Source organism: Bos indicus x Bos taurus, chromosome 23 (genome assembly GCF_003369695.1).
Source record: "Bos indicus x Bos taurus breed Angus x Brahman F1 hybrid chromosome 23, Bos_hybrid_MaternalHap_v2.0, whole genome shotgun sequence".
NCBI lineage: Eukaryota > Metazoa > Chordata > Mammalia > Artiodactyla > Bovidae > Bos > Bos indicus x Bos taurus.
In genome coordinates, this window is record NC_040098.1 from 29,295,416 (window position 1) to 29,317,469 (window position 22,054).

The window sequence follows — 22,054 nt, forward strand, 5'->3', positions numbered from 1 at the left end:
AAAATAATTTTATTTATTTTGGCTGCACTGGCTCTTTGTTGCTGTGTGAGGGCTTTCTCTAGTTGTGGCGAGCTGGGGCTACTCTTCCTGGTCGTGCACAGGTTTCTCATCGCGATGGCTTCTCTTGCTGTGCAGCACAGGCTCTGGGGCACACGGGCTTCTGTAGTATGGCTCACAGGCTCTAAAGTGCAGGCTCAGTAGTTGTGGGGACTCGGTAGTTGTGGTGCATGGGCTTAGTTGCCCTGTCGCATGTGGGATCCTCCTGGACTAGGGAGCAAACTCCTACATTGTCCAGCGGATTCTTAAGCACTGGACCACCAGGGAAGTCCCTGAGCTCTTATGTTTATTCTGCAAGGCTGTATCTTTCCCAGGTTTCCCCATGTCAAGAAATCACACTATCTTCCATCTAGTTACTGAGGCCAAAACGAAAAGGTCATCTTCTCTCCATTCCCGCTCTTCATCAGCAAGCCATGTCTGCCTCAGGCGTCATTCATTCAAAAGTATACTGAGTGCACAGTATGTGCCAGGCACTCTTTTAGGCCTTCGGGATATCACTGAATAAAATGAAGGTCTCTGCTTACATTTCTAGCAGAGGAGTTACTGCTATGTTAAAATATACATCAAGGTAAAAAGTATCAGGAAGGCAGGTTTCAGCACTAAATAGACTTCATGAGGCCTCAGTGATGCGAAATTCAAGCAAATTCTTGAAGACAGTGAGAGCTCTGGCCACAAGGACTTCCAGAAGAGCATTCTGGCAGAAGGAACAGCTAAGTGTGGTGCCTTGTAGAAGCAGTGTGCTTGCTGGAGAGGCACATGGAAAAGGAAAGCAGGCTGTGAACTGGAAAGGGGTTTTTAGATCATTGGGTTTCTACTCTTGACTAAAATGGAAATCATTACAAGGTTCTGAGCAGAGGAGTGACCTGACTTGACCTATATTTTAAAAGGATGACTTTGGGTTCACACTGACGGAGGGGCATGAGATGGGAGAAATGGCAGAAGCAGAGTGACCTCTTGGAGGCGGTGAAGATTCAAACCAGGGTGATAGTAGTGGAGGTAGTGAAAATGGCTGGTTTCTGAATATATTTGACAAAAAGAGCCAGCAGGCTTTGTTAATGAACTAGACATCAGGTGTGACCAAAAAAAAAAAAAAAAAAAACAACTAAGGATGACCTCAAGACTTCTGGTGTGAACTAGAAAGAGATGCTATCAACTGAGACTTTAAAACATATCCCAAATCTTCCTACTTCTCTCCACCTCTGCATCGTCTCTTTCCTCTGGACCACCAAAGTGGCCTCCTACCTGTTCTCCTGCTGTCATTCTCCTTCTCTAGTTTATCCTTCCAACCTACAGTTAATGGTAGTTTTAAAACATAAATCATTTTCCCAGAACACTCTGGGACTTCCAGAGCGGTCGGGGTCGGTGCATGTACATGCAGAATGATCCAGTGGTTAAGAATCCACTTTTCATGCAGGGAACTCCAGTTTGAACCTTGGTCAGGGAACTAAGATTCCACATGTTGAAAGGCTACCAAGCCCACAACAAAGAGCCAGCACAGCCCACCCGCCTCCACACACACACAATCCAAACGCTTTGCCGTAGCTCTGTATCATTTAGCCCCTGCTGAACTTCCTGGTCTCATCTCCCAGTCTAGACCCACTGGCCTGCTATTTCTACTTCAAATCCCTCAAACTCACTATTGCCTCGGGGCCTTGGCCCTTGCTGTTCCCTATTGCCTGGAATGCACTTCCTCAGGATATTCATATGGTTGCTTCCTCACTTAATTTCTGCCTCTATTCACAGACTATCTCCTCTAAGAACCACTACCTATTGTAGTATTGACCTCTCTTCCACCTGTCACTCTCCAACCTCTCCTTTCACTTTGTCCTCAAAGTATTTCTTAAAATTATATACGTATTTATTGTCTACCATCTTCACCAGACTATAAACACCATATGGGCAGAAATGTTGCCTTTTTCACTGATATATCCCGAGCTCCTAAAACAGTGCCTGGCTCAGAGTAGGCACTAAGTATTCATTAGATGAACATGAGGCTTAAATAAGACAATACATATTGGGAACTTAGCATGGTACCTGGCGCAGGGCTAGCAACCAGACAATGACACATTCTAAGATCTCACCCCGCCTCTCTGGCCATTCCTCCTCGTCAGGTCATTCTTGTCCTTCTCTTGGCCGTTGAATGTCGCTGTCCTCTAGGCTAAGTCCTGGGCCCTCTCCTATTCCCATTTGACACTCTCCTCCAGATGATTTCAGCTACAGATTCTTCAGTAAGGTCTATCCTAACCACCACTGGCTCCCAACCATGATTCTCTATATAGTGCCCCATTTATATTCTTTTATATCGTTAACCACAACCTGTAATTACTCATTTGTTTACTTTTGAGGAACAGTGCCTGACAACTGGAAACTGGCCTGACCCTGGAATGTAGGCCTTGGTGTTGCTAAGAGCTGGTCTGGCCCTCACATCTAGGCCATGGTGCTCTCGCACTGGTCATAAACTCACAGAACACCCAAGTCAGGCAAGGCCAACCTGTGACTGTGATGAAGTAAGATAAAGTCCATCATCTTGTCTAATCGAAGACAAAAACAAGGTTACTGTGGAAACCATAAATTCTGAACAAGTACCTCTCAGCTAAAATGAGGAGTGGCTGCTTTTTTTTTTTTTTTTGCTGATTACAGCTTCAGCCATATTTCATCTCTTCCCTCAACAGGAGACTTTGTATCTGCAGGTTCCACATATTCAGATTCAAGCAACCTAGAATTAAAATATTAGGAGAGAAAATTAACTCCAGAAAGTTCCAAAAAACAAAACTAAATTTGCTGCACATTTGCAACTATTCACATAGCATTTGCATTGAATTTATAGCCATCTACATGACATTTACATTATTTTTGGTATTATAAATCATCTAGAGATGACAAAGTATAGGAGAGGATGTGTGCAGGTTTCACGCAGATATTATACCATTTTAGCCAAGAGACTTGAGCATCCTTGGATGTTGGCACATAAAGGGGTCCAGGAACCAGTGCCCCATATACCCTGAGAGACAACAGTATTAAAGTGGTATTAAGATATGCAATCATAGAGTTGTCCCCACTTCCTGGGAGTGCTCAGTCTAGATCCCCCTCTTCCTTGAATCTTCCCCCAAATCACCTAACACAAACCTTAATCCTGTCATTTTTAATTCTTTTATAAGATCTCTGCAGTTAAACTGTTTAACTAGAGGTGGTTCCTGTTTGGTCCTTGGCTGGTGGACACTGACACTTTTACTGTCCCATTCTCTATCTCTAGCCCTAATTCTAGCAGGGAGGGGCTGGCAGAGGATGTTTGCCCTACCCTAATGTTTTCACCTGCTGAAGGGCCAAGAGTTTGCTGGTTAGTACCTGGCTGCCTGGATAAAGAGTACTCTTCAAGCCTCGCTGGAGCTGAGTATTATAGGCCACAGGACATATCGACTTATGGCCAATGACATAGAAGTTAGAGAGCTGAATGTTAGCTTGGAGGTAATTTCCTCTGCCTTTCCTCCATCCTGAGGCTTGGAACATGGATAAGTGAGCTAGAGCTTCATTTCAGACTGTGAATAGGAGGATTTGGCCCCAAGAACCATGGTGCTGAGAAGTGGGGGGAGCAAGGGTTCTGAATGAATACCTGAGGGCCTGGTGGCATGACTGTCATACATGCTTTGCACTGTCTTTTGATTTGTGAGAAAAATAAACTATGTTGCTTTAAGACTAATTTTGGTTTCTGTTACAACTGAACTTAAAACTGATACACTGGGCCATCACAGGTGCTTAATATTTACAAAGTGAATGAATGTACCGATGCTCATAGCTTCAGCCACTACCCAAATGCAGATAACTTAGATTAATGTCTCCAGTTTTAATCTGAGTACCAAATCTGTATATCCAACTACTTATTTTGTCTCTCTCCTTGGATGTCTTAAAAAGCAGCTCAGATTTAACCATTCCAAAAGCAAGTTGGTGGCCTTTGACCTGTTTCTTCCACTAACTTTCTTTTCGAACAGCACTTGGTTACGCAAGCCAACAACCCTCAAAAATCTAAAATACTTTCATTTTGACCTATTTCCAAATGTCCACTTTTCTTTCATTCTGCTACCCAAGTCCATACCAACAACTCAGACTACTCAACTTGCTAATGCCATTTCCAAGCTGGTCAGCTCCATACAAAGGCGATCTTTTTGTAAAACCAATCTATGATACTCACCTGCCTAAAAAGGCAGGTATCACAGGCCCTTCAAAGGCTTGTCTTAGGAGGGAGGAGGGTTCAGGATGGGGAACACATGTATACTTGTGGCGGATTCATTTAGATATTTGTCAAAACCAATACAATATTGTAAAAAAATATTTAAAAAGTTAAAAAAAACCCAAAACCAAAGGCTTGTCTTATGACCCACATCCTTATATCCTGCACGGCCCTGAGTGCTAGCTCCTCTTCCTTCTCCCTGACTTCCCACTCTTCCCATCTCCTTAACAACACCTCTGCCTGGATTCTGCTCTCCCACCTCGCCTCCTGCTTGTCCTCAGAGCTTGTCTCAGCTGTCACCTCCCCAGACTCCAGTTATTACGTATTCCCCCACGTCTCGCTTCTTCACTTTTGACAGGTACTTTACACATATTTGTGACTTGACGAACGTGTCTCCTCTTGTAGATTTTAAATTCATTGATTTTGGCTCTCCATTATCTTTACAGTGTCTCGTATGCTGCCTGGCCCACAGGCACTCTACCAGTATTTGCTCAAAGATTGCTTTGTCACCTCCACTCTATAAATATAACCATAAACACAGGTAAAATGTTTAAAAATGACTCATGGATAGGCCATTCCTTTCTCCAACAAAACTTAGCCCTTGAATATAATGCAGCTGGTCTGGTTGATCTCTGCGGGGTAAGGGGACCCTGCTGGTTTCTTCAGACCGGGAGAAACATCTGTCAACATTCTAAATGAAGCATACACTGACTCCCAGCCTCCTCTGCACTTCGAGATGGCTGCAACACAGGGATTAAAGAAAATGCTTGTTTCCACTGCATTTATTACTAATATAAAAAAATGTTAAAAAAAATTCATTCTCAGTTCTCCAACGGCTCTCATCCCTCCCTCTTGCCCACACAACTCCTGACCCATTTCCTCAGGGCCAGTTCAAAACTGAACCTGTTCACTGCCGTTTTCACAGAAAACAACCAGTGCCAGGGATGCAGGGGAAGAAGGCTGGAAGAGGGCGACAGTACTGTCCGAGTTCCACCCGCTGGCCAGGTGGAGATTCACAGAATTCAAATGAAATGGCTGGTGGCCTCACAATGATGCAGTCTAACTAAAATGGGCTGGAGAGAGGAGAGGCCCATCTGAGCCTTTGGACGACATCGCTCGGGCCTGTGTCAATCCCGAGAAACCAACACGGGGAGGGTGAGACGACCAGGGAGGCGGTATTGTGAAGTTTCACAGTTCTACCTCGTTGGGAGGTGGGGAAAGTCTAGGGGGCACCAACGGCCCCACGCATTTTGGCGGAAAAACCTACGCTAGTGTTGGGAAGTCACGAAAATGCCAAGGACACTGAGAAAGGCTACGGGGGTTGGAGGCAGGGGAATGCAGAGTTTCACAAAGCACAGTGACCACAGACCACAGCGGTGGGGATCATGCTACTGACGCAGGAACTACCAGATCCAAGAGCGGGGAGCGTGGCCTCTCAGGGAGTGACTCTGCACCAGTCATCCGCACTTGACCCCAGGTCAGCCAACCGGGTGAGCGTCACAGGGCCGCTGACCACGCTGGGGCAGGGGTGTCACACGAAAAGGACTTAAAAACAAGCAGCGAGGAGGGAATGGTAGGAAACTGCTCCAGGGCTCTCAGGAATCCAGGGCGATACCCAGGGCTGGGTGGACAGATGCACAAGAAACAGCACCAAAGAGGTTTCCTGTTCCGCAGTCAGCTGGCGAGGGGGGAAGAGGAGCCAGGAGGCAGTTGAATGGAGCAATGATGGTCCTGGAGACGTCTCTGGAGGCTGGATCAGAAGAGTGCACGCCGCACACCAGTCATGGAACACAACTCTGGACCCCCAGTGGGAGGGGGCGGTGAGGGGGTGGGCGTCACTGACTGGGGGTGGCGCGAGCAACAGCCTCACGTGGCCAGCACAGGGCTGTAGGGGAGAACGTGGCCGCCAGGCCGGGGACCCCTTCCAGTCTGGGTGGGGAGGCGGCCTCACAGCGGAGGCCCGTTGACGCCCGGGTGGTAGAAGGCACAGAGGTCCTCGTATCGACAGTGGCCCTTTTTGGCGAAGTGTCGGCAGACGGGGCGGTCAGATTTGTCTGTGAACAAGCGAAAATCGGGCAGTTTAAAATGTAAGAACGAACATATCTAACAAAAAGCAGAGATAGAGAAGGCGGTCAGACTTCCTGCTTGCTACCATTTCCAGGTATTATGGAATGACAGTCTTTCTTGTGGGAGAAAACACATTCAGGGCTACTCCTACTTCAAAAGGACAAAGGACAACCCAAAGCACAAGAGCCACGGGGATTCTAGGCATGAGGTCGCTCTGGGAGTGATGGGTATTAAATGTGTGCAGGCATAAAAAAATGGACCTCACCTTCCATAACCTGGGGTCCATCCTTGGGTGGGCAGGTATTCTTGATAAGAGACCAGCTTTTGAGCCTTCGAGGATTTCTCTGTTCTTTGTGAAAGCCTCCCCTGGAGGGACCCCCGTGGCCTGGTCCAGGAAAAGGAGGCTCGGCATTGACCCCCCACCAACCACGACCATATGGGCCAGACCTGGGGCCTAGGCCTCCCCGAATTGGGCCTCTGCCCCGGGGAGGAGGTGGGAGACTCAGCAGTGGTGGGATCATTGGTCCCCTTGATCCCGGAGGACCTCTGTGAAAAGCTGAAGAGACAGACAGACAGAGACAGAGACAGAGAGAGACACGGGAAGATGATCAATGACCAGATTAATACAGATAATGAAACCCTGATTTTGTTTTAAAAACGTTTTATTGAAGTACAATATATACACCAGAAATACACAATTTTAAGTGCACAACTCAATTATTACCAAGGTAAACACACCTATGTTCCACTAAGACAGGCTAGAGAAGGGACAGAGCCTTATTAGCCCTTCAGAAGCCCCACCTTCTTGTGCCCCTCCTCGCCTACTATCCCACCCTCCTCCCCCAAACAGCTGTCTTGACTTCTAGCACCATAGGTTAGTTTTTGAACTCTGTGCAAAGGAAATCATACAGTCTGCATTCTTTTCTGTCTGCATCCTTTGGTTCAACATAGTGTTTATGAGCTTCATCCAGGTTGCTCGTAGTAGGAGTTCCTTCATTTTCATTGCAGTGTAGTATTCTACCGCATGTACGCACAACTGATTTAGCCATTCTACTGATGGTGGACATGCTACTAGATTCCACGTTTTTGTTATCGTGTGGGGATATAACAAAAAAAATGCTGCTATGAACATTTTTATTTAAGTCTTCGGTACACACATGGATGTATTTCTGTTGAGTATATAAGTAGTAGAGGTATTATTGGATCCTTGAGTATATGTATGCTTATGTTTAAGAAATTCAGAACTTGGGTTGTTCCTATTCACACTCCCACCACCACCACAAACAAGCTGTTATTCCTTGACAACACTTGGTAAAGATCTTTTTCATTTTTGCCATTCTGGTGGGTGTGAAAAGCGGTCTTTTGTTTTGAAATTGTGATTGTAACTAACATAAAACTTGCCACTTTAGTACTTAAGTGTATATCTCTGTAGTGTTAAGTAAATTCATGTTGTTGGAAAACAGATCTCCAGAACTTTTCATCTTGCAGAATTGAAACTTAGTAGCTTCTAAACAACTCTTTCCCTCGCCTCCCCCCAGCTTCTGGCAACTACCATTCTACTTTCTGTTAGTATGAATTTAGTTACTTTATATACTTCAGATCAGTGGAACCATACAGCACTTTTTTGTGTGTCACTGGCTTAGCCTCAAGGTTCATTGGTGCTGTGGCCTGCTACAGGACTTTCTTCTTTTGAGGGGCAGAATCATATTCCACTACATGATTATACCACATTTTGTTTATCCATTCATCCATCAATGGGCATCTGGTGGCTTCCATATCCTGTCTACTGTGCACAGTGCTGCTATGAACATGGGTGTGTGACTCCCTCTTCAAGATCGTGCTTTGCATTGTTCTGGGTGAACACCCAGAAGTGGAATTGCTGGATCACATAGTAGTTCTATTTTAATTTTTGACGAATCTCCATACTGTTTTCCACTGTGGTTTCACCACTTTACAATCCCATCAACAGTACACAAAGGGTTTGGTTTCCAAGTTATATGCTTTTATCTTGCCCTTATTTGATGACTAATGATGCTGTGTTCTTGTTCATGTTTTTGGCCATTTAGATTTCAGTTTTTATTAGGTGGCTGTTCTAGTCCTTTGCCCACTTTTCTAACAGATTGTCAGAGAGTTTTTTTATATATTCAAGATTTTAACTCTTTATAAATTCAAGATTTTATTGGTTGTATTTGTTTCAAGTATCTTCTACTCTATGGCTTCCTATTAACTTCTTAATGGTGTGATTTGATTAATAGAAGTTCATATTTTCTAATGTAATTCACTTTATTTTTCCTTTATGCTTAGTGTGTTGCTTGTCTGTTTAAAAACTCTAATCTACTTTAAGACTATAAAATACATTTGTTTTCTAAAATTACTTCTTTACCCATGAATATCCAATTAACCTACCATGATTTGCTAAAAAGGCCATTATTTCAATTCCATCTTCAAGAATGAAATAACCATATGTGTGTGGGCCTGTTACTGGACTCTTTATGCCATTCTGTTCATTTATATGTCTATTTTTGGGCCAATACCACACTGTCATAACTGCTACAGCTTTAAAATAAGTCTTGATATTCAGAGTAAGCCCTTCCCCTTAAAAAATTGTCTTTGCAATTTCTCACCCTGATCCTTTGCATTTCAATACAATAATGTAGAATGCTTATTTCTACAAAAACATTGTAGGGATTATAAGTGGGAATGTAATGGATCTATGGGTTAATTTTGGAAGAACTGTCATTTTATAACATTGAGTTTTTCATTTAAGTACAGAATTCTTGATCTTTTTTTTTCTTAATCCCTTGTGGGTTTTAGTCCCTCCCTTGCTCCCTTTTCAGGACCCAATCAAAGGATCAGAGCCCCTTTCTTCTCACCTGACTTGGGGTCACCAGGCTTTCCATTGGCCATGGGGGGAGGGCCCAGAAGGCTGGGTGGTCCTAAGAGTAGACATGAAAATATGGTCATCAGAATGGACTAAAAAACTGATGATCCTGTTCTTATATGCTTTCCTTCTATTACTCATTTCTTAACCAGTAAAGCCAGATATATTTTCAACAGTGTTATGGGTTCTGACGCCCATCTATTTCCAAAGCATTTTCAGGATTTGCAACGTGGAGACTTAGCCCTGTCACGGCGTATAATGAGAAAACGATACCTACAAACTTTCTCTCTCCCTTACATTGTTGCTATCCAATAGATCCCAAGTGATTCCAGAGGTAAAACCAATCCCTCTCTTTAACTGGCCAATCAGATACTTCTCCCCTAACCCTACCCGCAAGGAGTTCACAGAAAGCTCTACTTCCACCTTCCCCATACAAGTGTGGTCACAAACTGTCATCCCAGTCATCGCAATCTGCAATTTCTCTAGGGCCCCTCTCCCCCTGACGTTTTGCGGCTGCGCACATAAGTTCTTTATCTCCTCTCCCTTCTTTAGAAAGGTTTAGAGGCCAGTTTGAAGTTGAAGATTCAAGTAAAAGAACTCATTTAGTGTTCCATCCCACACAGGCTTCTCCCCAAGCCCCCGCCCCAGCGCGTGCGCCCTTCCTCCCGTTAGAGCCCTCTCCCCCGCATCTTTTCAGCTTCTAACCCTTCGCCTCGACAGGCTGACAGGCATGTGCGCACCCCTCCAGGGCTCCTCACCGATGGGGCTCCCATCCTCCTCGTCTCCAGTCTCATCCCGCTCTGGCAGTGGGGGCTGCTGCTGCAGCTGCTGCTGCTGATTCTGCTTCTTTCGTTTCGGCATCGTGGTTGCGGCAATGGCTGCAGCGGGATTTGGAGGGCAGTGAGGAAGGGGCACGCTGGGATTCTGTTTCCGCTTCCGGGGGGCGCGGTGGACACTGAGGCTGAGGCTCCCGCCATTTCACTTCCGGAAGGCTGCGGGGAATCTTTGTGCGGCTCTTCTCGCATCAGCCGCCTCCCGCAGTCTCTGCCAGGCAGGGCAGCAATCTCAAACCTTTCCGTTGCTGCGTTGCTATAAACGCTTTGAAAAAGTTGCTAGCTCCTCCCCCTCGCTGAAAAAAAAATAAACAACCGGCTGCTCCTCTCAGTCTGCCATAGAGTCGACAGACTCTCAGGCCAGAAGGCCTGAGAAGAGAAGGCTGTCGCATCCTGAGATCGCCATATCCGGTCCCCGGTTTCTATGGTAACAGCTGCAGGCACAACTCGGTGCCCTATGACCTCCCTCCAAAAATCCTTGCCCCATCTGGGTTTCTCTCCTCGGCGGCGCTTTCATTTATGATCTGTAAGCCTGCTCCTTATCATCGTTCCCACAAGGAATCTGGGTCCCAGCAGGGCGCTGCCCAGGGCTCTCCAGACCGCCACCCGCCCTTCAAGACCTCTGACCCGGCCCCCAGTGTAGTTCAGTAACTCAGCTTCCTTCCCGGGACGCGCAGTCGCGCCTTTCCTCTAAGGCCCAGCTGGAGGATCGGTAAAGAAGCTTATGCGTGTCCACGCCCCTTTCTCCCCAGGTGGTAGGACCCGCCCTCCGCTCCACCGCCCCCTCCAGGTGAGTGGTAGCTTCTCCCCGGCGCGCAAGGTAATGATGACACGCGTCCCCCCTCCTCTGAAGGCGAGTTGGTAGCGTCCGTGACGAAGTTAGCCCGATCCTCCCACGCGCGCCTCCTTCCTCGCCGCCGCAGCGCCCTCTCAGTGCCACTGGCTCTCACGTGCGGGTAGCCTACCCTGCATCATCCTCTCGCCTCGCTCTCACTGGGACGTGGCTGTATTTCCCCGTTGTCTTCCACCCGGGCCGCCCGGGCGCAGCGGCCGGGCCCGCCCGCTGACGTCACCTTCCAGCCCCGCCTCCTCCAGGGTCCCGGGCCCTTGCGGCGGGGGCTGCCCCGGGGGGAGTCAGTTGAGGCGGCGGGAGCTCGGCGGAGGGCGGGCCAGGTGACTGGTCCGGGCCATGCCGAGGAAGAAGCCTTTCAGCGTGAAGCAGAAGAAAAAGCAGTTGCAGGACAAGCGGGAGCGGAAGCGAGGTCAGTGCGGGAGCCGGAGGAGGGGGCGGGGCTCGGACTCCCGCACATCTGGAAGGAGGGGTGTGCCCGCCTCACCTCTGGGAGGCGTGGGAGGGGGTGGCGGCCGCGTGCCGATGCGCGTGGGCGACCGCGGAGGGGATTCCCTCACCCCAGCCCCCTACCTCTGGAAGGGGTGGGGAAGGATGGAGAGTTGGGGGAGGGGAATCCCTCCAGCTCCAACGGGGCGCCATCCCCGCAGATCCCTGGAGGAGGAGTGCCTCCCCCCACGCACATCCGGGAGGGTCCTGGGCAGAGTAGGTGGGAGGGCCGGGTCTCAAAAGAAGTGCGGTAGTGTGGGGAGGAGCCAGGCCGACCGGGGAGGGGGTCTTTTGGCCCCTGAGAACTGGCCAGCACTGGCGTCACCGGCTCCTCCCCGCAGGGCTTCAAGATGGGCTGCGATCCAGTTCCAACAGCCGCAGCGGGAGCCGAGAGCGGCGGGAGGAGCAAACCGACACCTCGGACGGGGAGTCTGTGACCCATCACATCCGCAGGCTCAACCAGCAACCTTCCCAAGGGCTGGGCCCGCGAGGCTATGACCCAAATCGGTGAGAGTGGGCGGGGGGCTCTGGCCCAGGTTTCCCCGCCTACCCGGAAGTCAGAGCGTTGGGGGAAAGCAGGCTGCTGCTGGTGGAGGCTTGAAACTGGAGATGGGGGAGGGCTGGGATACCACGGTTCTCCACGGGCCGCTAGGGCACAAGGGAAGCTTGTGGAGCGGGCCACAATCTTCCCTTCCGCAGAACCTGGAGAGCGTTTGGCTTTTTCTGGACGAAACTTAGGGAAGGCCCGTTGTTGCACGATAGAGATTTGGGGGAGGGCCGACTGAGAAGCGAGACCTGAAGTCTGGAGAAAAGAGTTTGTGGCCAAGGATTGCGATGGATGCTGTGGTCCCTTCCCTGTTAGATACCGGCTGCATTTTGAGCGAGACAGCCGGGAGGAAGTGGAGAGGAGAAAGAGAGCTGCCCGGGAGCAAGTGCTACAGCCCGTCAGTGCTGAGCTGCTGGAGCTGGACATCCGAGAGGTCTACCAGCCCGGCTCTGGTGAGTGAGAGCCCAGCGCCTGGATGCTTGGGACAGGCAGTGGGCTGGGGAAAGGAGTTTGGAAGAGTAAGAGCCGACTGGGAGGAAGAAGGGGTCTGGGAGACATGCACGCTTTAGTCTTGAAACTATCCTGAAACTTATTTGGACTTTTTCTTGATTATTCAGTCCTGGACTTTCCCCGACGTCCCCCTTGGAGCTATGAGATGTCTAAGGAGCAACTGATGAGCCAGGAGGAACGGAGCTTCCAGGAGTATCTTGGGAAGATTCATGGGGCTTACACCTCTGAGAAACTCAGCTACTTTGAGCACAATCTGGAGGTGAGACTAGAGTGGGGGCAGGAGTGGGGCATAGTCACCCATGGCCAAATTGGTTTGAGTCAGGCAGGAGAGTGACTCTGGGCTCAAGTTCTCTTTCACTGATTTTGTCTTTTCAGACATGGAGGCAGCTGTGGCGAGTGTTAGAGATGTCTGATATTGTTTTGCTGATTACTGATATCCGACATCCAGTGAGTCCTGGGATGAGGGTGGGCAAGGGGCAGGAGGGAGGGAGGTCCTGGTGGGGTAAAGGGCAGAGGCAGTAGTTGGGAGACAGACAGGTAATCCCTTCCTTTCCAGTCTCCTCTACCCTGCTGAAGTCTGCAGTTGGGAACTCGGTTTTTATTCATCAGTGTCAGAGCCTGTCACTCCTCCTCTGGCCAACCACCCCGCCTGTTCTTTAACCCTTTGATGGAAAACTGTTCCTGTTTCCTAGCACACCAGGGCTAATAGGAAGTCTCAGTGTGGAGCTCCAGGGGAGTCTGTGAAGTGGGCTTCCCTGCCATATGAGTCTCTACAGAACTCAGCCTCACTTGGGATGCTAGGGTAGTGGTTAAGGCTCTAGACAAGCTGCTGGACGGCTCTCCTGTGATCTGACTGTGCTGCTTCACTGTTGTTCTCCAGGGGGAGAAAGGGAGGTCTGAAGTCTGTGTGGATATTTAGGTTGGAGATCATTAACATGTACACATACCCCCTACGTAGTCGGAGACATACGTGTGCATTCACACACTCACTTAAACAGCTACGCATGCTCAGTGCAAACCTCATACGTGCATGCCGGCACATAAGCTTGTGTACACATGCAGACAGAAGTGTGTGTAAAACTAGATATTGATTTTTATCCCAGCCCTCATCCCTGTGAGTGATTCTAGCATTTATCCCCCGTTGCTAGGTCCGCTTCCTTGTTTTTAGCTATTTACCATCCCTGATCGGGCCCACAGGGAATGCCCAGAGACACACATACAGGTGATGCTCACCGCTGCTTTGTCTCCCTAGTTCAGTTTGGCTGATCTGTCCTTGTTGCCCCAGAATCTGCTACTACCAGGTTCTTCTCTCCAAGCTGTGCTTGGTGAGTAGGGCGCTGCAGGCAGAGAACTGTGGGTTGACCTTGCATCACTCCCTCCTCTTATATCCTGTTCCAGGTTGTGAATTTCCCACCAGCACTTTACGAGTACGTGACTGGAGAGCTTGGGCTGGCCCTGGTGCTTGTCCTGAACAAGGTGGATCTGGCCCCCCCAGCTCTCGTGGTTGCCTGGAAGCATTATTTCCATCAACACTATCCCCAACTCCACATTGTTCTTTTCACCTCTTTCCCTCGGGATCCCCGCACCCCACAGGACCCTAGCAGCGGTGAGTGGGCAGTGAGGAGGGCAGTGTGGGAGATGTGGCGGGGGAGGCGGGGCAGGGGACAAAAGGGAGGCCCTGATCTGGGGTCTGAGGGTGGTGGGAGAGAGGGGGTACCTGAGCCCCATGGGGTGAGCTCATGTTTTTGCACCCTCTGATCTCAGTCTTGAAGAAGAGTCGGAGGCGGGGAAGAGGATGGACTCGGGCTCTGGGGCCAGAGCAGCTGCTGAGAGCCTGTGAAGCCATCACTGCTGGGAAAGGTATGTGCCCCTTCGAGGCGAGGCATGGGGGCCAGTGGGGGGGACCCAGGGCCCCAAATCATTTTGCATACCTTCCCTCTAGTATCGACTCAGGCAAGAGGCCACAGGGAAGGCCAAGAGAAGAAGCTGCCTGACTTGGTAGGACAAGAGAGGCAGCCGGGAGGCAGGAGCCCCTGTGGCTGACTGCCTTCAGTCTTGCTGATGCTTTTTAGAGACTCAGAAATGCACCCAATTCCAGGGTGGGGTCAAGTGAAGGCTGGGGATGTTGCTTTTATGCAGCTTGGCTCTGCGAGATCCAGAGGGAGCCATTTACCTCGACTGTGCAGAGCACTGTCTCCGCCATCATGGGCAGCGGCCCTGGGGAGAACTACCTCCTCTTTCTCCTTCCCTGCACAGTGGACCTGAGCAGCTGGCGGGAGAAGATTGCCCGGGATGTGGCCGGGGCCACCTGGGGTAACGGCTCCGGGGAGGAGGAGGAAGAGGAGGACGGGCCCGCCGTCCTGGTGGAGCAGCAGACTGACTCCGCGATGGAGCCGACAGGCCCCGCGCGGGAGCGCTACAAGGACGGGGTGGCGACCATCGGCTGCGTGGGTAAGGAAGTAGCGGCTGCCTAGGAGGCACAGGGTTTCAGTATTTGGGAAATAGAGAAGGTGGTCAGGTCTCTTTAGGCTCCAGGGTCTCTGAGGCCAGAGGAGGCTGTCTGCGGTGGCAGAATGATCACAGGACACCTGAGTTAAGTTTGCCTTCTTAGCTTATTGATCTCGAGCAAGGGATCTACCAACTCTCAGTCTCAGTGACTTTGATTTGAAAAATGAGGACAGTGATGCTCAGTTAAAAGAATGGATGGGAAGAAGCAGGAGAAGAGTATAGAGAGAGCTTAAAAAAGTCTAACAAATAGTGATAATAGTAATAACAATAAATGTTAAAATTGTGTGATGCCTGATGTGAAGTGGTCACTGCTATGTAACTTACATATTAAGTTTTTTAGTTGTAATAATTAGTCCATCATAAATCATAGCAAGAGCTTAGCAAGTATCAGGTTTCTTCTTGGTCTTAACTCTTTTAGTCTGTTGTAAAGAGAATCTTCTCTTAATTAAGAGCTTTGTCTCTGCTCTCAATGGGGGATAAAGGAATGTAAATGGTAGGGATGGGCAAGACAAAGCAGAGAGTGTGGTCAGAGGAGGTCCCAGTTTAGGGGAGAAATGAGACTTGCTCAGAACAGAGGCAGAGGTGGGGAGACAGGTCAGGATATATTTTGAAGGTAGAAAACACAAGATTGCTGAGGAGTTGCACTTGGGTTGCATAAGAGAAAGCAAAGAATAAAGAAGGACTTACAAAGTTTTATACTGAGCAGCGGGAACACTGAAGAGGAGCAGATTTGGAGGGATTGGGGAAGGGAATCAAATTAAGTTTGAGAGTCTTTTTAAATATCCCAGGTGGAGACGCTGACTAGGCAGTGGGCCAGGAGCTTAGAGGAGAGAACTGGAGATTTGAATTTGAATGAGATTTAATCTTGGGAAGCCAGTAGTGGACATAAATGGTGATTAAAGCCATGGGATGGGATGAGATATGGGAGAGGAGATAGATGGAGAAGAGACTAGGCTAGTATTTAGAGGCTGGGCAAAGCAGAATGAAATCAAGAGTGTTCCAACAGGCAAATGAAGAAAGTTTGGAGAGGAGAGGAGGGCTCAGTCGTGTTGACTGTCTCTGACAGGTCAAGAGCGGTAAGAACAGAGGCTTGCTCAGCAAGTTGGGCAACATGGAGATCAGCGATTTTGTGGGTGGAGAAGAGAAAGCCAGATTAGGGTGGCGGACGAGAGGATGGGGAATGACATGATAATGTTGGATGAGAAAGGAGCTAGACACAACAGCATCCATACTGTACAATCCCATTTGTGAAAGGCTCCAAAGCTGTAGAATTGAACTCCACCAGCCATTCAGGATTCACAGGCCACAGAACTGAAAGGAAAGTGAAGAAGCAGAATTCCGTACCCCTTGGGATCAGGCTCCCATGAGCACAGGGAGAGGGTTATGATCAAGAAGGAACGGATGGGGCCTCTGAGGAAGTGAGTCACTCTGCTCAGGATGACGTGGGGGTTCATCAGGCATGTTTATGTTTTACATGTTTTGTGTGTGTGTTATAATTTATAGTCACAAAGAAGATGGTGTGAAGAAGTGGTGGCAAAAAATAGACAAGTCTTAAGGAGTTTTATTAAGGAGTTTTATTATAAAGGGGAGAGAAGAATGGAGTTGTCAAAGGAGAGTTGTCTCCCCAGCCCCTTTCGAGAGGAAATATAATCAAGGAGCCCATGGCTAGGGAGAGCTAACTGTACTGTTTCATTTTATATAAGGGACCTGAGACTCCCCGGAGTTTGGTACCTGTGGATATACCAGCTGTGCGTGAGTGTGTTGTAAAGAGAGCACAGTCAGCACCAGGGTGCATCTTTGCCTGGCCTCAGTCAGCTGCTGACCGGGCAGAGTTGCATTTTACGAGGCTGGAGTTTTGCCAGATGACTAAGAAGAAGGGGAGAGGCAGGGCCAGGGAGTTGAAGCTCCTTGAAAGGGACTGGCTGTCGCGCTGGACCGTGGAATCTAAGTTGAATAAGAAGGGAGGTGAGAGCATGAGCCCATGTTGGTCAGGGTCAGAGGCTCATTGGAATAGAGGATCCAGAATAAGTGAGCTGGAAAGGTGAGGTGTCGGGCAGAGAGAGAGGTGCTTGTAGGTGGGATTTGGAAGGTGTGAAGTGACAGGCCCAGGGTAAGACCACAGAGCGGGGTGGAGGAAACCTCTGGGAGATCCTGGCACTGGGAGGCCAGAGCCTGGTTTGTAACTTGTGACGTTGTACCGCTTCTGTCCTTCCTTTCTGCGCCTTAGTTTCCCATTCATCTATAGCTACAGCACCATGTCCTACCTGTCACAGAGTAAGGATCTGTCAGTGTTAATTTTCCTTGTTTTCCTTAGGTTTCCCCAATGTGGGCAAGTCCTCGCTGATCAACGGGCTGGTAGGCCGGAAGGTTGTGAGTGTCTCCAGAACTCCGGGCCACACCCGATACTTTCAGACCTACTTTCTCACTCCCTCCGTGAAGCTCTGTGACTGTCCCGGCCTCATATTCCCCTCGCTTCTGCCCAGGCAGTTGCAGGTACGAGGGCAGAGGGCCAGCAGTGGGGAGAAGGCAGGAGATCGAGGCAGGTGCTGAGTGCTCTTACCTCCCCTCAGGTCCTGGCGGGGATCTACCCTATCGCCCAGATCCAGGAGCCGTACACCGCTGTGGGCTACCTGGCCTCCCGCATCCCCGTGCAGGCCCTGCTCCATCTGCGCCACCCAGAGGCCGAGGACCCCTCTGCAGAACACCCCTGGTGTGCCTGGGACATCTGTGAAGGTGGGCTCCACGTGCCTGGCTTTCCTTCCCTGGCCCTATCTCTTCTTCTGTCCTTCCTCAGAGGTCCTGCCATCCTGATGGGGCAGCTGGCTGGTCACCCATAGACCCTGTCTCAGGGCCAGCAAGATCTTGGGCCTGGAATATTCTGGGAGAAACTGGAAGGACTGTATTAGGGGTGTGGGATGATGGTGACTGGGCCCAGTTGATGGTCTTCCATCCCCATCCTTCTCTCCTTCCAGCCTGGGCAGAGAAACGTGGTTACAAGACAGCCAAGGCCGCCCGAAACGATGTGTACAGAGCGGCCAACAGCCTCCTGCGGCTGGCGCTGGATGGCCGCCTCAGCCTGTGTTTTCATCCCCCGGGCTACAATGAGCAGAAAGGTCAGTCAGCCGGTGATCCTCCCCAGCCCCTGCTGTAGGAGAGGCAGAAGGGTGTGGGCTTTGTGGCCACACTGTGTGAGGATTCGGATTCTGCCCCCATCGGCCAGCTCTGTGTGACTAAGTAGGTCTGAGATGACTTTCCAATCTGCAAAACCAGGGTGCTTAGTTGCTCCTGGCAAGGAGGTGGTCAAGATGGGAGTTAATGTGTGCAAAGCTTCTGTTCTGTGCCCAGCACAGGAGAGGGTGAATGAATGAGTGCACAAATGAATGCCAGCAGCTATAAAATGGTTGTCATTCTTAGTCTTTGCCTCTTCCCCATCTTTGCCTGGCGTTAGTTTCTTGCTCAAAACTCTCCACCATTCTTTTTCTGTTTTGGTTCCCCAGGCACCTGGGAGTCCCATCCAGAGACCATGGAGCTGGTGGTTTTGCAGGGCAGGGTGGGGCCAGCGGGTGACGAGGAGGAGGAGGAAGAGGAAGAGCTGAGCAGCTCCTGTGAGGAGGAGGGAGAGGAGGACCGGGATGCGGATGAGGAGGGGGAAGGGGATGAGGACACCCCAACCTCGGCTCCAGGGTCCAGCCTGGCCGCCCGAAACCCTTATGCCCTGCTGGGCGAGGACGAGTGCTGAGTCCCTGCCCTACTCCATCTCCCCACCTCCCCAGTATCTTTGCTTTTGGACTGACCCGGGGGTCTCTCCCGTCTGCCGCCCCAGTTGTGAATAAAGATTGTCTGCTTTGTAGCCCCTTCCCTAGATGGACTGAGGTGAGAGCAGCTCTCAGGCTGACAGCTGTGGGAGGCTGGCTGCTCTTCTCCCTTCTCTTTTCGTGCATTCTCTTTGCAAAAGAAGAGTTCTCTTAGGAGTTAATTCAGTGGGTTCTGAGGCCCAAAACCACTCCCTCTGCTCATGCTCCCACTTGTACCTTAGGAACTGTGTCATCAACATGGTGAGGGGAGGTCATTTCAGGCTTCTGAGGCCTGGTCAAAGTCCAGTCCCCTTTGGTCCCTCTGGTGTTGGAACAACCCCTATGCGCCCCCTGCTGTCAGTCCTGGGTTATACCAGGAACTTCTGGGAGAAGCAGCAGTAAGAGATGTCACAGCTGATGTCTCCAAGTGAGATTTTTTAACAGGATTTATTCAAATTCAACAAATATTTATTGAGGTCTAACTGTGTCTAGACTTACGCTAAGCACTGAGCATATAAAGCTGCACAAACAGGCCTGACCTAAATATACAGCCTGGCCATGATCAAGACCTCATTAATCAGGCACCCAACTTTTTGAATTAAGATGGGTGTATAATGTTCTCCAAATCCTTAGGGCTCATACGGTATAATTCTAGAACTTCCTGTTGGTGGAGATACTTAGCTAAGACTTGATGCTTGTGAAAATGTTAATTAAATGTGTACGAGTAGTCTTAATTACTGGCAAATAAGTGGGGTGCACATTTATGATCTGAGCAGAAGAGCCCTGTAAGTGCAGTATTAAGTCTCATTATAGAGCTTTAACACTAAGGGTCTGCTAGATTCAAATGGGAGGACACACACCCAGCCTCCTGAATCCCATTTACCCTGGTTTGGGATGGAGCCAAGGAGACCCAGTGCATGGTCTGGGCTGTCTTATGATATCAGGTGCAATTCAGCAGAGGTCAGCTCTTCTGTGAGTCAGGGCGCTTTAGGCCTTGCTGTACATCCCCCTTGATAAGCAAGCAGCTGGACTCCTAGATTTCATTCTTGGAGAAAAGGAAGAATGAGCTTTGGTTCATTGGCTGCCACAATGTTGTCTGGGTTGGTGGTAGCAAAAAGTGTTATTTGATAGGTTAGCCATCCGGAGTAGGGGTGAGGAGAAGAGGGCGTATGATTCCTCTCTCTAAAGCGTTCTGTTCCAGTTCTGGGTCTCAGGCTACTTTTCATTCCAGCAGAGACCCAGTCACCCCAGGAGCAAAAGGGGCTGAGGTGAACTGGCCCATATTTGGGTCATTTCTTCCAGCTCCCTCCTCCTCTGGTGCCAGTGAGGACATAAGCCCTGGAATTTGCATTCCAGCGCAAAGTTTAAATACAGCATGTGAATGTGTGCGAAAGTTGCCCACAATGTGCTGTAAAAGAGAAAAAGTTTCAGTGGAGAGAAAAACCCACCTGTCTCCCATCTTGCACTTTGTACCCTCAGGGCTAGGTCTGTTGACAGAAAAAGGGGGACCCTTACTGAGCATCCTGTGAAGGTTCGTAATGGTCAGGGAAGCTCAGGGGACTTCTCTACTGCTGGAGGTGAGATGGGGACATTGGAATTGTCTCAAAAAGTAGAGAAAAGTGAGAAAAATCAGAATTCTATTTAAGCCCTTGTCTCTGTGCCACTTCTCTTCACTTGTCTTTATCTTGTTCTATCTTATGAGTTTCACCAGGAGCATTTGGGAGGTCTGGGGGTGGAGGTGAAAGCTGAGACCTGATGCTGGAGGGGAAGCCAAGGAAGAGGGTTTTTATGCTGAAGACCTGGATGGAAGCAGTGCTAACATCCCCAAGAGGCTAGAGATGGCAAATGATTCTTCCCAATCAGTACTCTGTAGGAAAGTGACACTGGGAAAAGAACTATCTTAGCAACAAACAGATTTGGGAGGAGAAGGGTAAATAATAACCCAACACCAGTGTCTGAGGTGGAAACTGACTAAAAGGGGACAAAGGAAACCAGGGGTCCAGTTCTGAAATACCCAGGACTCCTGTGCTCACACCCCTCCTGGGACATATCCACTATGGAGACACTTGACTGTGGAGGTCTCAGGCTCTGGGAGTTTGCACAGCTGGCCAGTCTCGTCTCTTGATGGCCAGAAACTAGTACTTCTTATTCATGCTGTAATTCCATCTAGATGTTGAGCAAGTTCTTCTGAGCTTTCCTTTTTCTAGACTGACTTCCAGTCATGGTTCTGGGACAAAGTAGCTGTGTGTGGTCCAGAGTAGATCATTGATACAATCAACAACATTGGTTGAAAACAATGTGTGTCAGGCATGCTGAGTTCTGGGACAAAAACACTGAGTACAGGCATAGACCGTATCCTCCAAGAACAGAACAGCCAGATACTAATGATACTACTCCATGTCACCATGTAAATTATAGAAGAATTGCTGTACGTGAGTATTGAATTGTAACTAAGTAAGGTGTCTAGAACTATAATCACCCCAAGAATCCATTCACCAATTGAACATTTGTCCATTTGTCAACAATTACTATTTGTCAGTCACTGCTAAGTGGTAAGTGATACAGAACTAGTCCTTTGTGGAACTCTCAATTTATTGGAATATGAAAACAATTTAATAATTACCCCAAAAGTGTGATAAGTGCTGTGAGAAGGGTGGTACAGGGTTCTGTGGGGTAGTGGTGGCTTCATGTAGAAGGGTCTTGTGATGTTGCTCAGAGAGAAGTGGAGGACAGAGCTGGAAGCTGTTGATTGTACAGCAAGTTATATAAGACTGGGGAAAAAAAAAATCAGTGGTCTGTGGTAAAGAATTGCTGTGGGAACACCCAACAGGGGCCAGTCTTGGTGAGTCAGAAAAAGTCTAGAGGGACGGAGGTCCAAGCTGAGGCCTGAAAACTGAGCAGGAGTTAGCCAGGCATTGAGAGGGAAAGGGCATTACAGAGGGGAAAGCAAAGGATAGGAACAAGCACGCGACAGTTGGAAGACTAACTGGTTCAGCATGGCTGGGGCAGAGGGTGCAAGGGGGGAAAGGTGAAGCTGGAGAGGTAGGCTTGGGTTAGCTCTTCCTGGGCCTCATCAGCCGTGCTAAAGATGAAGGCTTTATCCAGAGCGGCACTGAAGAACTTCAAGCCTAAGACCAAGGAGGAGAGATTTGTGCCTTAATGTCAGTTTGGTTGCACTGTGGAGACTGGTTTGGAAAAGGGAGAGCGGTCAGAGACTTTTGCAGAGATCCCAGACAAAGACTGGAAACCAGAATTAAAGGGCTTGGGGGAAGAGAGGTGTGGCTGCAGATGGA

At 49.3% G+C, this 22,054-nt stretch overlaps 2 protein-coding genes across 4 annotated transcripts; one reads left to right on the top strand and one right to left on the bottom strand.

The window, feature by feature from the left end:
- Positions 1-5,049: 5,049 nt before the first annotated feature.
- On the bottom strand, positions 5,050-11,115 carry PRR3 (proline rich 3). 3 transcript variants are annotated; one of them, XM_027525226.1, is made up of 5 exons: positions 11,029-11,115; positions 9,971-10,359; positions 9,223-9,285; positions 6,615-6,905; positions 5,050-6,336 (listed from the first exon to the last, which is right to left on the bottom strand). In XM_027525226.1, the coding sequence occupies exons 2-5, from the start codon at positions 10,089-10,091 to the stop codon at positions 6,230-6,232; spliced, it is 582 nt and encodes a 193-aa protein (XP_027381027.1). In that variant the 5' UTR covers positions 10,092-10,359; positions 11,029-11,115; the 3' UTR covers positions 5,050-6,229. The 3 variants fall into 3 exon arrangements, with proteins under 3 accessions (XP_027381027.1, XP_027381028.1, XP_027381029.1); XM_027525227.1 differs by lacking the exon at positions 11,029-11,115 and having other exon boundaries at positions 9,989-10,652; XM_027525228.1 differs by lacking the exons at positions 9,223-9,285; positions 11,029-11,115 and having other exon boundaries at positions 9,989-10,652.
- GNL1 (G protein nucleolar 1 (putative)) lies at positions 10,964-18,825 on the top strand. The gene is made up of 12 exons (XM_027525225.1): positions 10,964-11,325; positions 11,744-11,909; positions 12,265-12,401; positions 12,567-12,718; positions 12,835-12,906; positions 13,858-14,065; positions 14,224-14,319; positions 14,716-14,910; positions 17,282-17,460; positions 17,538-17,700; positions 17,940-18,080; positions 18,465-18,825. The coding sequence occupies exons 1-12, from the start codon at positions 11,253-11,255 to the stop codon at positions 18,704-18,706; spliced, it is 1,824 nt and encodes a 607-aa protein (XP_027381026.1). The 5' UTR covers positions 10,964-11,252; the 3' UTR covers positions 18,707-18,825.
- The last annotated feature ends 3,229 nt before the right edge of the window (positions 18,826-22,054 follow it).

Bases quoted from the DNA above. Each gene is read 5' to 3' on its own strand.
- GNL1 (XM_027525225.1), top strand. From the start codon at position 11,253: ATGCCGAGGAAGAAGCCTTTCAGCGTGAAGCAGAAGAAAAAGCAGTTG. The intron at 12,907-13,857 runs GTGAGTCCTGGG...ATCCTGTTCCAG, and splicing joins TTACTGATATCCGACATCCA to GTTGTGAATTTCCCACCAGC. The intron at 17,461-17,537 runs GTACGAGGGCAG...ACCTCCCCTCAG, and splicing joins TTCTGCCCAGGCAGTTGCAG to GTCCTGGCGGGGATCTACCC.
- PRR3 (XM_027525226.1), bottom strand. From the start codon at position 10,091: ATGCCGAAACGAAAGAAGCAGAATCAGCAGCAGCAGCTGCAGCAGCAG. The intron at 9,286-9,970 runs GTGCGCACATGC...GTCTACTCTTAG, and splicing joins CGGTGAGGAGCCCTGGAGGG to GACCACCCAGCCTTCTGGGC. The intron at 6,906-9,222 runs GTGAGAAGAAAG...CTGTCTCTTCAG, and splicing joins GCCTGGTGACCCCAAGTCAG to CTTTTCACAGAGGTCCTCCG.